Source organism: Peromyscus californicus, unplaced genomic scaffold, assembly GCF_007827085.1.
Source record: "Peromyscus californicus insignis strain IS unplaced genomic scaffold, ASM782708v3 Scaffold_14__1_contigs__length_90479793_seg_2, whole genome shotgun sequence".
Lineage (NCBI taxonomy): Eukaryota > Metazoa > Chordata > Mammalia > Rodentia > Cricetidae > Peromyscus > Peromyscus californicus.
Genome location: NW_026294436.1, coordinates 45,857,329 through 45,873,517, shown reverse-complemented (window position 1 = coordinate 45,873,517; position 16,189 = coordinate 45,857,329). Strand labels below are relative to the sequence as shown.

General features: G+C 36.0%; 1 protein-coding gene across 5 annotated transcripts in view; it reads left to right on the top strand.

Moving 5' to 3' along the window:
- Rabgap1l (RAB GTPase activating protein 1 like) overlaps positions 1-16,189 on the top strand; it is a 589,856-nt gene that overhangs the window by 334,014 nt on the left and 239,653 nt on the right. For all 5 annotated transcript variants that reach the window (XM_052737345.1, XM_052737344.1, XM_052737348.1 and 2 more), the window contains one exon: positions 3,325-3,438. In XM_052737345.1, coding sequence (XP_052593305.1) covers positions 3,325-3,438 — 114 coding nt within the window. The remainder of the gene's footprint in view (positions 1-3,324; positions 3,439-16,189) is intronic.

Genomic DNA, 16,189 nt, shown 5'->3' with positions numbered 1-16,189 from the left:
GGTTACAAACTGTATGGCCGTGGCAGGCTTCTTGCTAACTGTTCTTACAGCTTAAATTAATCCATTTCCATTAATCTATACCTTGCCACATGGCTCGTGGCTTACCGGCATCTTCACATGCTGTTTCTCATCGTGGCGGCTGGCCGTGTCTCTCAGACTCAGCCTTCCACTTCCCAGCTTTATTCTCCTCCTTGTCCCGCCTATACTTCCTGCCTGGCCATTGGCCAATCAGTGTTTTATTTATTGACTAATCAGCAACACATTTGCCATACAGACCATCCCACAGCACTGAGATCCACAAAAACTACAGTAATACTTTTTAAGGACTGTGCTCCACCCACTGAAGTAACCACCATACACTAGGACCCACCTTTTAAAGGTTTCACCATCTCCTGTTATCCCTCAATTAGAACTAAACTTCCAATGTGTGAACCCTTAGGTGATGTACTAAAACCCCATCCAAATTATAGCACATTATACTTTGTGTCTTTATTTATATATCATTTCAAATTAGATGCATTTAAAATTGTAAACACAGTAGAGTAGTTGTCCATTTGAGGCCCTGTAATGGGTGAACTTAAAAAAATCTCAGGAAAGGAAAAGTTATGGAAAAGTGTTGGTTTTATTTTCCTTTATTTTTGACCATTTGTTTTGTAAATAAGGCAGATCAAGAATGCATAGACAAAATTATGCTTAGTGTTATGCAGATATGCTTTTTAGAAATTTTTGACCAATTCCTCTTCCTCTTAATCAGACTGTTTGGTACCATGTAAAGATTCAATGATGTAAGCAGTTTCTAAGGAAGATGGGTCTAGTGATTTTTCCCCATAAGTATCCTGCAAAATCCAAAGAGTTATCTTGTAGGCCATGGGCACGTGTTTGTCCCTGAAGTTCATCACCCATGGCAGTGTGGTTTTATTCATCATCTTTTCACATAGGTTACAAGTGAAATGGAAAGAGAAACCCTCCATCAGTAAAAACCTGGGAAGTGCACATTTCAGTCTGTGTGGTTATTGGGTTTTCATATCTAGAATTCCACATGCTAAACAAGTGCTCCACCACTGAGATACATATCCTTAGCTCTGTAATATAATTTTTTATATATAGCATTCTGCTCACCCTTTTCCAGACCTCTCCCAAGTCTTCACTATGTTAGAAAATTTATTTATTTGTCAAGTGTCAATTTTCTATATATCTATTCCTTTTACTTAAGCTTTAAAAAAAAAAAAAAAGTTCCATCTTGGTTCAGCTTCAGTTTTCCATTCCTGTAAGCCATCTAAATGTTCTCTGGACTGCCTTATCAAATGTGTGCTAGCAAATTTGGAACTTGTCATTTTGCTTCCTTTCTTTCTCTACATGATGTAAGATCTAATTACCACCCAGCATGGAGTAGCAGCTGAAGTGAAAAAGGCAGCAAGAGAAGGTCCTGACTTAACTGGGCGGATCAGCTGCCCGCTCCTTGTATACTTATCAGCTAAAAGGAGAAGGAACCAGCATCATTAAAGCAACTCACGTTTTAAACATCCTTCCCTTTCTGATATGAGGTGTAAAGGGGGTTTGTTCAACCTTTGAGGAAGCAAGACATTAAATAATACATTTAGTTTGCAATTAGCAGTCTTTGATGCTTCTCTGAATTGAACAGAGTATTTTCATCATTAAAGTTATTCCAAGTATTCATCCTATTTTCTTGACATTTAAATAGAGATAAAACAAACATTTCCAGAATTAAAATAAAATTAAGATTATAATCAGTCCTTTTTAACAAGTTTCAGATTTTTACACAATGTTGAGCTGTCATTTTCCAAATCTCTATAAAAAACACTTCTTAAATTCATGTTTTAAAACATAAGCTTCTATATTGTGGTTGTAGGATTCTTATTTGTGGAATGAATGAGTTTTATAATTAGCTTCATATATGTCTTGGTGGGGGCGGGGGCAGTTAATAGTCTTTAAAGGATTGTGTTCAATGTTTCATTCACCATATTGTCCATGATTAAAAAATAGAAAACATATTATTTAGCATGTAAAGCAATATGTGCTCTATTATTATTTGAAGTACATGTCATTATGGCAGCTCTAGAGGGAGAATATCCCTATCAAACTTTAAAGTACAACTAGGTATAGTGATCCATACTACATCCATCCATCCTTATACTCTGGAGATAGAGGCAGGAGAGTCCAGTCCAGTGCTAGCCTTGAATTCATGAGTACCTGTCCTGAAAACAACCCAAAAGGCAAAACAAACTTAAAAATATGTACATGACCTAGCTGTTGAACTTTAGGAATTTATCCTTGAAAACACACACACACACACACACACACACACACACACACACACACACACACACGCACACACACAAGTGTAGGGGGCTGAAGGGATGGCTTATGGTTAAAAGAGTTGCTTTTCCAGAGGACCTGAGTTCAGCTCCCAACACCAGTGTCTTATGGCTCACAACCAACTGTAACTCCAATTTTAGGGGCTCTGTTGCCTGCCTTCTTTTGCCCTCTGTGGATACCTTCACATATGACATAATTTCACAGAAACACACACATAAACATAAATAAAACAATAAATTAGAAATCTTTAAAACAACATATATATATATATATACACACACAACCACATACACACACACACACACACACACACACACACACACACACACACACACACACACACACATACACACACACACATCCAAAAGTGTTCTTTATGAAATGGCAAAATAGAAAAATGTTATAATATATGTGAAAGCAGATGTATTTCCTTCTTTTTAGAGACTGGTTCTGTCTTGATAAGGAACAGTCTGTAATTGACCTCAGTAAGTTAAAGAAACATCCTCTTTGTCTGTGGAAATATGTGTGTACAAGTTTCTTCTCTCAGTCATCCCATATAAACACACACATACACACACCCTTGTAGAAAGACATATGAAAGGATATAAGTTGTGGTGCACTTTGTTAGATAAAGTAAGTGTTAGAAGGAGAATTTTTTTTATATTTTATTTTGTGTGGGCACAAATAATTTGTGTGTGTATATGTATGTGTGTGAGTATGTCCGTGCCATGGCATGCATGTGGAGTTGCAACAGTTGGTTCTCTCCTACCACCATGTGGGTCCTGGGGATCCAATTCAGGTCATCAGATTTGGTTAAAAGAGCCTTCACTTCCTGTCTCTCCCTGATGACTTTTTTATTTTTATTTTGAAAGGCTAGTTTTTTAGGTATACTTTTTATGTACCTTAAATTTTTATGTATATGTATTATTTTACATAATTGAAAAGAATTTTTATATGTATAATCAACTCTTTTTTTTCCTTCTTTAGGACTCTGCACAGGAGAGTGTTATTACTCGAGATATTCATCGTACATTTCCTGCACATGATTACTTCAAAGACACTGGAGGAGACGGACAGGAATCCCTCTACAAGATCTGCAAGGTAGGGCTCTTCCCTCACTTTTTCTAATTTGTTGTTCGGTGACCTCTGGTTAAGTTTGATATATTTTGTAACTGTTTCCATGTTTTATTTGCACTGTATTCTCTGCTTATCCATACACCACCAGATGCTTTACACTGAGCCTGGAAGGTGACCTTCTTGCTTCCTGTTCTGAAGGAGGCACAGCACAGTTTGGCTCACTCACTAGCAGGAAAAGAACAGAAGGTCCTTTCAGATGATATAATGTGAGAATTGTCTCTACTTTTTGATGATAGGCAAGCGTGAGAACTGGTGTGGGCTGCGTGTTGAGTACTGGCAAGTTCCTACATCTTTTGTGTGGTTCTTACATTTCATTTTGAAACCCTTCATCTTCTTTGTCATTAGTAGACCTAGAAAAAAAGCTGCTTCATTGTTTGTAGTCAAAGATTCTGTCGTGGGAGAAGAGCCAATAACTTAGTGATTTCTTGGGTTAAGTCAGAAATACAGAGTGAGGCACACTGGGCCTAAGTACTGTTCTCACCTGCCATTCCCATAGAGACTGTAAGTGAACAGTGGGTGACACAAACTGGCATCTGACGATGCCAAGAAAAAGCAAATGCCAAGTTTGATGACAGTGCTTAATGACCAGTTTAGCCTTTCTAATGGGTAGCAGAGAACCAGTAGCTGTTCTGAAGTATTCACAAACCCATTTCATTTGGTAGTTGCTGTTGTTTTGTTAGCACTCACAGAAATACTTACCTGCATTGCTAACCAAGAATAGTTGTTAAACTTTGTTGTTAAACCTTGGACATTGAATTGACAATGGCGTAGCTCTCAGTGAAATGCTTCTTACATGTTATGGTTTTCCTCTTTTCCTGTTCTTCTTTTCTTTCCTTCCTTCCTTTCTCTTCCCTTCTCCCTCCTTCCTCCTCTTCCCTTTTCCCTTCCTTCTATCCCTTTTCTGCCCCCTCTCTGCTTCTCTTTCTCATTTTTCTCCTCTTCTCCTTCTCTCCTCTCTAGCTCTCTACCTCTCCTGATCTAGCTATTTCAGGATATTACACAGAACAGAGACAGGGCTGTGGATATGGTTCAGCAGTGTGCTGCCTGTCTAACACCAACAGGGCTCTGGCCTTGACCTTGAGCACCAGATTTAAACAATAAAGTTAAATAAGTAAATAAATTAATCCTTTTTACATAAGTCTTTCTTTTTGAACCAGAAATATATAAATTGGGTGTATACTAATCTCTGCAAAATCTAGTTTAAAAAGTTTAAATTTTTAAAATTTTAAAGTCATCTAGTTTAAAAATTATGAAAAATGTGGCATATTCATTATATACTTATAAAAAGGTAAAAGTAATTATGACAGTTTTTTCTATAAGCTTAAAAATTCTATAAGCAAATTAGCTTCTGGTTCATATGAAAAGTGTAGGAAATTTTATAAAGTTTCTAAGTTGACTTGGAAGAATCTAGCTTGTGACATATGGAGTAGCATTTCCCCCGGCACTTAATGTATTTTCAGCCAGTCATTGGCTTTTCCCTCACTTTTTCTCTGCTTATACTACTTTTTTCATATGACTAAAACATATGGCTCTATATTCTTTCAGTTCTGGCTTACTATTTGGATCCATTGTAGTAAAAATAGTATTTGCTTCATTATATAATATTTAAAAGAGAAATCTCTGAAAAATAGCTGAACACAATGATATAGGTTCACTGATGAACACTTATAATTTTTTGGTATCCTTTGCTTTGTTGTTATGATGAATAATCCATCTCTGATCTTTTATAAAATAGTCATTTATATACACATTACCTAGTCATCTTAGACTCTCCATGTATTTTGCCACATAAATAGAAAGTGGCAAAGCTCTTTATGAATGAAGAATGTTACAAAATATGGATCTAAGATACTTATTGATGAGTAGCATAAATTGTACTAAATTTTTGAATATGTGGAAAATCAAATTCAAGGTATCAAAACTTATTCAGGAATCTAATCTTATTATATATACATAAAATACTTTTACAGTATGTTGTATGATACAGGTTAGCAGAGGTACATTGGGAGAAAATATTATAGAACCTAAAGTTTGCTAGAATTCTACTGCATGGATCATTTAGCTTGTGACTGACCTGTGTTTTTTCCTCGACTTGCTGTTCTTTAGTAGTCTGGGCTTATCAGGAAACCTTAGTTGGTAGTATAATATAAAATAAGTTTTGCATAATTATAGTATATATATTATATGGTATTTACATAACTAGTATTAGACTAAACAATTGTTTTCAAGCTTCTTTCTCCACTTCTCTTGCTTGTTAACAATTTATTTATTCTGTGTGGCTATGCTGGAGGGTATGTGTGTACATGTGTCGGTCAGGAGACCACTCACAAGAGTCAAATCTCTTCTTCCACTATGTGAGTCCCAGGGATCAAAGTCAGGTTGTCAGGCTACTTGGCAGCAGATGCACTTACCTGCTGAGCCTGCTTGCTCACCTTGATTTGCTTTTTGAATCCAATGGAAGTCACATTCCTTTCTTTGTAATACTCCTATTCCATATCTATATAAGCTATTCATGTAAGCTAAAGGATGGAATTTATCACCTTTTGTTTTTTATTGATAGGATAATATTCAGCAATATGCCTTTAAGTTTTATTTGTGTATCTTTCATAGAACCAAGTAAACATTAATGATTCTTTGTTCTTAATAAGTTACTTTTTTGTATAATCTGTAATAGAGTAATTACACTACACCTTCTTTTTCTTACCTTATTGAACTCCCCACCACCTCTAATTTAGTGGTAAAATGAAGTAGTCTGGTACAAATCCTTGTATTGTTTCTAACTTTAACAGAAAGAATGATTTTTGCATACAAGCAACGGAGTTATAGGCCTTTTACAAAACTACAGTGTTTCCTATATAGTGACACTATAGTACTTTCACATTTGTGTGGTGTTTGTACACTTATTACCTCATTTCTTTGTGATAATTTCTTATCAGTGGATGTTTTCTTCAGGTGTAATATGCTTGGCCTTCAAATTGAGCAGACATTACTAGTAATCTTTTAATTATTGTAAACTTAGAAACCAACTCCAGGTTCAAGGATATCTTAGTCTGACCTTGTAGTTGAGAAGTTTTCTGTGGCTCCAGTGAACCGAGAACTGGTCTGAATCTTCAGATTACAGGACACTGCTGAACACTTCCTGTCAGCTTTTAGTGGACCTGTCAATTCCAGTTTCACCTCTTTAAATCTTTTTTCAGAGTAGGAAGAAATTGAAATGGTTCAGAGCTTCATCTGTTGTCATAAATTTGTTTGGAGAGAGTTGTGATGAGAGTTTAATATTGGAACTTAGAGATTTCTGCAAATGAAAATGTTTGGTGCCCTCTCAACCCCTGCCACCCACTGTCTTTTCTATTCAGTATCATGTTTTCAGAATGTCCTTGAGGGGATGCTGACTGTGCTGTTGAACCAGTAGCTCTTTTTCAATTACATATGATGTAAATACGTTTTAAGCTGTGATACAACTTGGTATAATTTATAATTTATAATTCTTGGGCATCAGGAATCCTGGATCTGGTTTTGATTCTCCCATAAAGCAATGGCAGTTCTCAGTCTGGAAAAGAACAAGTTAAAAACTTCAGATAAACTTCTTTCTTGGGTTTCTTCCTCAGTAAAGGTGTGGCCTCCCAAAAGACTGTTCTACTTCTAATTTGCTGTGATTCTAAATGCTGTTTGTATTTTATTCTTTAAAATATGACAGATAAACACAAACTTTAACAGTTAAGCCCTATGTCATTCATTAACTATCTATATCAATGCTGTTAAGCTCTAGTGTGAGTACTTTGCCTGGCTTTCTGTGTGGTATTTGTATCACCACACAGAGTTTGTATAGATTTATTTTTAGTCATACATCTCTTTATAAGACCTAAGATCAATCAGTCATAATAATCAGTTAAAACATTACTCATAACAGTATAGATTAAAGTGACTTTGGGCATTCCATTTAAGTTGTGCATACTGCTTTTTCTAATGTTTTGATTAGTGCTAGTACTTTCTGAAAAAGAGGCTACTGCTATGAATCTAGTGAGAGAAATTGAATGTATTACAGAGAGATCAATACTCTTGCTTGTGTGGGTTAATAATTTGGTAATAAAACAAATAATGTGGAAAAACAAACAAATACAACTTCTATTATATTAAGTACTTCACATCAAAACACTATTGGATTCATTTTAAAGGCTAGAGTATTTAAGGTTTTGTTTTTGGTATTAATGAAACTTACAATTTTGAGAAGGCAAACAATACCAATTTATGAATGAAATGCAATATTATTAATATTGTCTTCTAGACTTAGTGAAGGTATTTATGGTTGAGAATTAATTGCTTTTCACCAAGTTAATGACATTTTTAATAGAATTTTCTAGCTATTTTACTTCTTTTAATTAAATTATCTTCTTTGGGTGCCTGAATAAACTTTAATTCAAATGAAAGCATTTATCAAACAGATGATAATCTACTTTGTGTAGCTTCACATCTTAAGATTTTATTTTATGTGACAGAGTTCGTAACAGAAACAAAGGGAGAGAAAATTCATTTTTATATCAGAGGTTTCAGTCCTGGTTCTATTTCTGTGGGCCTGAAGTGAGGTAGCACATTGTGGTCAAGCATGCTTTGTGGATCACAGCAGATGACTTGCTTTATTGCAGACTGGATGGCAAGAAGACAAGTAGCAAGTACTTAGAGCAAGATGTAGAATGAGAGACATGCTTCTAGTGCTCTACTTTTGTAATGCTGTACATCCTAAGGTTTCCATTGCTTCCAGCTGAGAATAAATATTGAACATGTCGACACTTCAAACCACAGCACCACATTTGTCTAAGCAACCCCTAAGGGTCTCATTCTTGAGATAACCAGCTTGAAAGACCTGAGAGCCCTTTGGTTTGGAGGGAGGTGCTCTTGGATCAAAGTGTACCCAAAGAATTTAATTCAGAATACATTATGCAATTGGGTTCACAGCTTGTGCCAGGCTAGATTCAACCACATGTCCTCAATAAGCCAATAAAGAGTCAAATAAATAGTGGCAAGCAGATAAAGGAGATTGATTCAATGTGGCTACATTGGGAAAGGGGCAAAGAGACTCTGTGAACCTCCCAAGGCTATCTTGATGGGAGGTGGTCTTGAAGTGAAATTAAAGTTTAAATAGAGTCCCAAGGATGTGAAGGATATAAACATCTAACCAGTCCTTAGGACTATGTGAAATCTCTTTCCGTGAGACAAATGCCCCTTCTGACTGGAACCTTTTCCTTCTCCTAGCATGAGATTCTTGAGTAAATTCCCATACGGGGAGGAGGGCATTGTTTCCTTAGTCTGATTGAGAGACACAGATGTCTCTAGAATATCTGCATTTCTGCCAGGTGAGTTACAGGTAGCACCTTGGAGAGTTCAGGAACCCCTTGGGGAACTAAGCAGGCTTTTCAGTTCTGTGCGGATCACCTCTCTTCCTCCTGAGTACTGGTTGAGTCTTTGAGTTAGGATGTTATTTCTAAGGTAGATCTAAATGTTGGCTGCTGAGGGGTCCTTTGAACCCCTGGGGCTACCTGCTTTGTTGACACATCTTTTGTTTTGTTTTGTTTTTTCGAGACAGGGTTTCTCTGTGTAGCTTTGCGCCTTTCCTGGAACTCACTTGGTAGCCCAGTGACACATCTTTAAAAGCACTCTATTAAGTGTTTTCAGTAGACCTTAAGGGACATTATTGTATTCTCAAAGAAAATTAACTTTCCTAAGGAAAATAAATTGTTTCAAATCTTCTTAATGTTGAGCAACACAAACACACTAGAAACCAACCTGGGAAACCTTGTGGTTTAGAAAGCACTTCTGAACTCTTCTTATTTGACATCTGTTGTTATCCATAAGGAAAATAGAATTTTCTGCATTTCACAAATGATATGCAGAGAAGTTAACTGAGTCCTAAAATTGTATACTACTACATGGCCCAAAGTAATATTAACTCAGTTTAAAATTATATAGTAGTACTTTGATTATATATGTTTAATGAAAAATACTTATGAAATAACTCCTACACTTCAGGGACCATTTATAAACAGCATGTTATGCATGCCATTCTGATATTAGGTTAACTAATCCTCAGGAAGGCTGTGTATTGTCCCTTGTCACCCAGACAGAACATCAGATGTCTAGGCTGTTCTAGCTGACTCTAGAAACCATGTTGTTTATATCCTGAGCGTTTTCTTAATTTTGTAGTTATAGCATTAAACAAGTGAATCTTAGCATCAGCATCATAAATGAAAGTTGGAAGAATTAAGATAATACTAAAATGCAAAGTGAAAACAACCTAGTTGTCTCAGTACATGCAAATGTGTTACTGGAGGACAGTAAAGACAAGATTGTGTGTGTTGTTTTTACCACTGTACTTAAAGTTGCTCAATCTTCTAGATAAGATAATGTTTTAGTTATTTTTTGTTGTTGTGGGATAGCCAAAGCATCATCACACCCAGGACATGCATAGAAACATCACACAGAAGAATGAGTTTATCGTCAATGTTTCCAAGCAGAATTTTATAATTCAAACTCATATTTAAAAAGTACTTGAATTTCAGCATGCATGTACGTTTTACCCCTTTTACAAATGATTATTGGAAGTACTTGTGGGGGGTTGGCACCATAATCTCTTTGGTGCTTAGGGCCTTTAAAGGTTTTAGTAAAAACCAGTGATATAATGGTAAGAGAAATATGTAGTACTCACACACTTTGTCCTATATTAGAGCCAATTTTAAGAATGTAGAACCATTTTTTAATTAAAACCTTCAGGTTTATAAAAAGTAATTTCTCTATGATCATCCTATGTCTTCTCACAGCATTAGAGAAACCTTTATTAAGCTATATAGTAAAATATATAACATAATAAAATTATATTATAAAATGCACATATAATACAATGCACAAATATTTGGGTTACATTAACTCAGTGAACTTTTATTAAGTAAGCTTTCCTGTCTAAACACCTTGAGATAAAGAGAGAACTTTACCAGTCTCCTGTCTTACTCCTTTGGTCAATGCCCCACAAAGGTAACCAGCACTCTGGACTTTAAAGAATTACTCAAACAACATGAACTCTGTTGTGTTTTTCTTTTTTTTAATTCATAAGATTGTGATACTTATCTGTGTTGACTATGATCTATCCATTTTACTGCAGATAGTACTAGTTTGTTATGCTCATCATTGTTTAATATGCCACAGTATGAATGTACCATTCTATATTATCCATTCTATTATTGGTAGACATTTGAGTTGCTTTCAGTTTCTAGATATTATGAATAATGTAACTGTATGTGCTTGCATCACAAATGCTTTAGTGTGCACGCATACACGCATTTCTGTTAACTATATGCCAGGGAGGGAATGTCTGGATCAAAAAGTTCTCATCTTTTCAGGTAAACTACATACTACTGAACATATTTTCAAAGGTTTTCTATTTAATTTAAGATTGAAGCTGTATCTAAAGCTTTCATATCTGTCTGTCTGTCTATCTATCTATCTATCTATCTATCTATCTATCTATCTATCTACCTACCTACCTACCTACCTACATACCTATCTATCTATCTACCTATACTTTCTAATCACTGGACAGTTTTAATAACACTTGGCAAATTTCTAAACTTAAATCATTTTGGTGATTGTATTGTGATATCTCATTTGGTTTCCAATGTTTCTGTAACTAACTGAGGATAAGCATCCTCACACATGCTACTGGCCAGTAGTATGTCTTTTATCACAACAAAACATTATCTTTTACTTGTTTCAACAACTGAGTTGTGTAGCTAGAGTTTTCCTGCCTGGCCCACAGAGTTGTCTCTTATAATTTTGTAAGAGTGTTTTATATGCTCTGGTTCGTTGTTTTTTTTTTTTTTTTCTTTCCCGAGACAGGGTTTTTCTGTGTAGCTTTGCGCCTTTCCTGGGACTCACTTGGTAGCCCAGGCTGGCCTCGAACTCACAGAGATCCGCCTGGCTCTGCCTCCCGAGTGCTGGGATTAAAGGCGTGCGCCACCACCGCCCGGCTTTTTTTTTAAACAATATGTATGTCAAAGTTTTTTTGTGTGGCTTGTTTTGCTGTTTTAATGGGATCTTTTGGTATCAGCTATTACTTTCAGGGGGATCTAATTTATTATCTTTTATGTTTAATGTTTTTGTCCCTAGTTTATAAGAAATTATAAAATATTATTATTATAAATTATTATACACATATTATATAATATAATTTGGATTGAAATCACAGGTTATAGTCTATCCCTGAAGAGAAGTCAAGCTAGGAACTAAAGCAGCTAATCAAAGCACAACCATAATCAAGAGCAGAGGGCAATAAATGCATACAGGCCTACTTGCTTGATTTCCTGCTGTCAGCTAGTTTTTTCCTCTTATACTGCTCATGAACCCCTTTGTTATTTTCAAGACTGACTGTCACTATGAAGCTGTGGCTGTCCTAGAACTCATTATGTAGACCTGGCTGGCCTCAAACTCACAGAATTCTGCCTGCCTCTGCCTCCTGAGTTCTGGGATTAAAGGTGTGAGCCACTACACCTGGCTGTAAAGTACTTAAAATATGGAAGATACGTAAAAATAAAAAAAAATTTGGCAAACTTAGAGTTCTGAAATGATTCTGTGAAAATCTTATGCATTTGCTTTTTACATTAAAGAGTGTGATCAGCCACAGTTTACTTGTTGTGATGTAGGTCCAGGTTCATTTCTCTCCATCTATATTTCTAGGGGATCTAGCATTCTCATTAAGTAGTTATATTTTCCTAACTGATGTACTGCATCAAGTTTGGGTCCTATGTATGTGAACATGCTTCTGGATCATTATGGGCTGTTGATCTCTGAATATGTCTTTGTTGCCAGTGCTTCATGATTACTGTGGTTTTATTTCCTCTACTAGGAAGTTTATTACCTGATAGTTTTAAGCCTCCTGTTTTACTCTGCTTCACAGTTGTTTTTGCTACCTTGGACCTTTGTAGTTTCATGTATTATAATCAGCTTATCAGGTTTTGAAAACAAACAAACAATGTCTTCCAAGATTTTAATTGGGTTCTTGGGACCATATTGAATCAATAATATATCTGTTTTTGTATGTGTGTGCTTTACAAAGAACCAACCATGACTTGATGGCATTTACACATTATATATTTGTTATTTATTTCTAACTTTATCAATATATGGCCTCTGGTTTTTATTTACTTTTATTTTCTTTAAGTTTAACTTGCATTCTTAAAAAAGATTTTTCAGAGAGACATTTATATCAATGATATTTGTGTCTTTCTTACATCTTGTTAAAAATCTCAAAGCCTACAGATTATTGCTAAATACTTTGTTTTAGTTAGGATTTTTATTGCTGCAATGAAACACCATGATCAAAGCAACTTGAGGAAAAAAGGGTTTACTTGGCTTAGGCTTTCCCAGTTCATCATCAAAGGAAGTCAGAACAGAAACTCAAGCAGGGCAGGAACCAGGAGGCAGGAGCTGATGCAGAGGCCATAGAGGAGTGCTGCTTCCTGTCTTGCTCATCATGGCTTGTTCAGTTTGCTTTCTTGTAGATACTAGGACCATCAGCCCAGGGGTTGTCTCCACTCACAATGCTCTAGGCCCTCCCCTTTCATAAGAAAATGCCTTACAGCCAGATTTTTTAAATTTTTTTTTCATTTTACATACCAACCACAGTTCCCCTTCCAATCCCTCCTCCAGCTCCCCTTCCCCCACCTCCCCCACCAACCCCCCCATCCATACCTCCAAAAGGGTAAGGCCCCCCATGGGGAGTCAACAAAGAATGGCATATCAAGTTGAGGCAGGACCAAGCCCCTCCCCGCTGCCTGAAGACTCAGCAAGGCATCCTGCCATAGGAAAGGGGCTCCAGAAAGCCAACTCACACACCAGGGATAGATCCTGATCACACTGCCAGGGGCCCCTCAAACAGACCAAGCTACACAACTGTCTCCCATATGCAGAGGGCATAGTTCAGTTCCATGTAGGCTCCACAGCTGTAGTTGGTGAGTTTCCACAAGTTTGGTTCTGTTGTCTCTGTAGATTTCCCCATCATTATCTTGACACACACCCCCCACTTGCTCATATAATCCCTCTTCCTTTTCTTTGACCAGACTCCTAGAGCTCAGCCTGGTGCTTGGTTGTGGATCTCTGCATCTGCTTCCATCAGTTGCTGGATGAAGTTACAGCCAGATCTTATGGAGCCATTTTCTCAACTGAGGCTCCCTCCTTTCCATTGATTCTAACTGTGTCAAGTTTACATAAAACTAGCCAGCACACTTGTTAAGTGCATCTTTACAAAGCATATTCTGTTTTCCTGAGTGAATCTGTAATTTTTAAAACTACCTATATTCATTTTAAGTATATAACTTGTTAATTGACAAATGTCTACTTCTGCACAATCACAATATACCAGTGTCCACATTCCAAGCATTCATATCATTCCAAAGAACTCTTTCTTAACCTATGCCTGACCCCATATATTTATTCTCTGTCACTATATATAAGCTTCCTGTATAGAATTTAATATAAATATACTATTTGGTATATACTGTATTACTTTTGGTTATTTTCATGTAACATGATGCTTTCTCAGATTTGTCCATGTAGCTGAATTTCAGTAGTGATTGTTTTTTCGTATTTTATTGTAATCATCAATTTTGATACATAATATATGTCAAAGTACTTTAAGCTTCTACTCTGGTGACATGTAATATCTGATAATTTATACTTTTGTATATTTTTTATTTTATTTTTCATGTTCATTCCTTCTTTATCATTTTGAATAGACTGGTAGATCATGTGAATAAAAAAATAATGAAGGATCTGGATGATACTATTTTTCTCCAGAGTAAATTTGGCATTTTGTTAGGAATATGGAAGTATATTGGGTTGCTTCATTTATTTATTTTTCTGAGGGTTTCATGCTAGGACTTTATCATGCTCATAATATACTCTACTACTGAGTTGCACTGTAGCCTCTGTGGTTTGACTAATTTTAGACTGATGTTTCTTGTATGGAAAATTAGAGTCTTCCAAATCTCAGCTAAAAACCTGAGTTAACTTCCTGAAACTTTGCTATGCAAATAGTGAGAGACAATGAAATCTTTGTTCTTTCTCAGCATTCTTGCTGTATGGTTTTCTCAAGAGTTTCCTTTCTACAAGATACATTTATCATTAGTGAAGAAATGTGAGTGATCAATTTTTTATAAGTTATTGGTTAATAGTTTCACATTTTCTAAAGGAGAAGAGAATTTGTACTGATCCTCTTGTCTGTAGTAGGGTAGAGAAGGTACCAGGTTTGCATATTGATATATCTCATGATTATGAGTTTATAATTTTAACACTCTAAATGATTTTGCAGTATCTGTTCTTGAATTAGTGTCTAATTCTGCTTCATTGCCAGGAACAGTTTTTTAATGTATTTTATTTTTATTTATTTTATAGATCTCTGTTACATATGCACAAATATGTGTGGGTATGCTTGGAAGCCCGAAGAGGGCATTGAATCCTCTTGGAGCTGTAGTTACACGCATTTGTGAGAAGCCTGACATAGGTGCTAAAAACTTAACTTGGGTCTTCTAGAAAAGTAGCAAGCAATAATAACCATTGAGCCATCTCTTTGGCGACAATTTTTAATAACTATTCATCAATTCATTACAGTCTCTCTCTCTCCCTCCACTGTCCCCATCCCCATTCTTTCATATGTCCTGGTTAGTTTTTTGTCAACACAAGGTAGAAGCACATGGAAAGAGGAACCTCAAATAAGAAAATGGCTCTATCAACATGCTGTTGACACCTTGGGGTCATTTTCTTGATTGCTAAATGATAGAGGCGGGTCAAGCTTTGCAAGGACAATACTACCCCTGGGATTGTGGTCTTGGGTGGTGTAAGGAAACAAGCCATGAGGAGCCAGTCTGTAAGAAGCCTTCCTTGTGGCTTTAGTTCCTGCCTTGAGGTTCCTGCTCTGACTTCCCCTGATGAAGGGCTGTAAGCTGTAAGGTGAAATAAACCCTTTTCTCTTCAAGTTGCTTCTGGTCATAGTGTTTCTCACAATGATAGAAACCAAACTAGGACAGCATATAAATAATATAAGAATTATAAGTTGGAAATCTGTGTGTGTGTGTCTCTGTGTGTGCACACACATAAAAGAGAGAGAAAAATATATGTATTTGTGTATATATGTGTGATTTTGAGGGTTAACTTCTTATCAGGCAAAAATTATTTGTTATATCTGTTAATATCACTGTAGAGATACTACAATGTTAATAACACTATAGATTTTCTGTAAGAGTTCAGCTTAGAAGGTGTGAATTTATTTTAAATACAGATTTTTCTTTTGAGATCTAACAAGGAAGAGGTCAACTTAGTGAAGCTGGTATACTGGAAAGAGAATGAATGATTTGCAGTGCTTGTGAGAGGCCTGAAGACATTTAGGATTATATTTCATGTGCATGGTCTCAGAAGAGCTTTTCTTGAAATAGCTTTGTACTTTCTATGCAGCCCAGTCTCTTACCTTCCTGTTGTGATATAGAAAAGGTAGGCTAATGAGGATGACTTCAGTGGGAGGGGGTAGAAGGAGAATAAAGGTATTTGTTCGGATATAGTCTCTCTTTAGAAGAAAATGTTGCTGTTTGATGAAGAAAGTGAGATATTTTTTATAAAAGAGGATGAGATTAAAGAATGGCTAACTGGCAAAGACAAAGCACAAAGATTCTTCAGATAA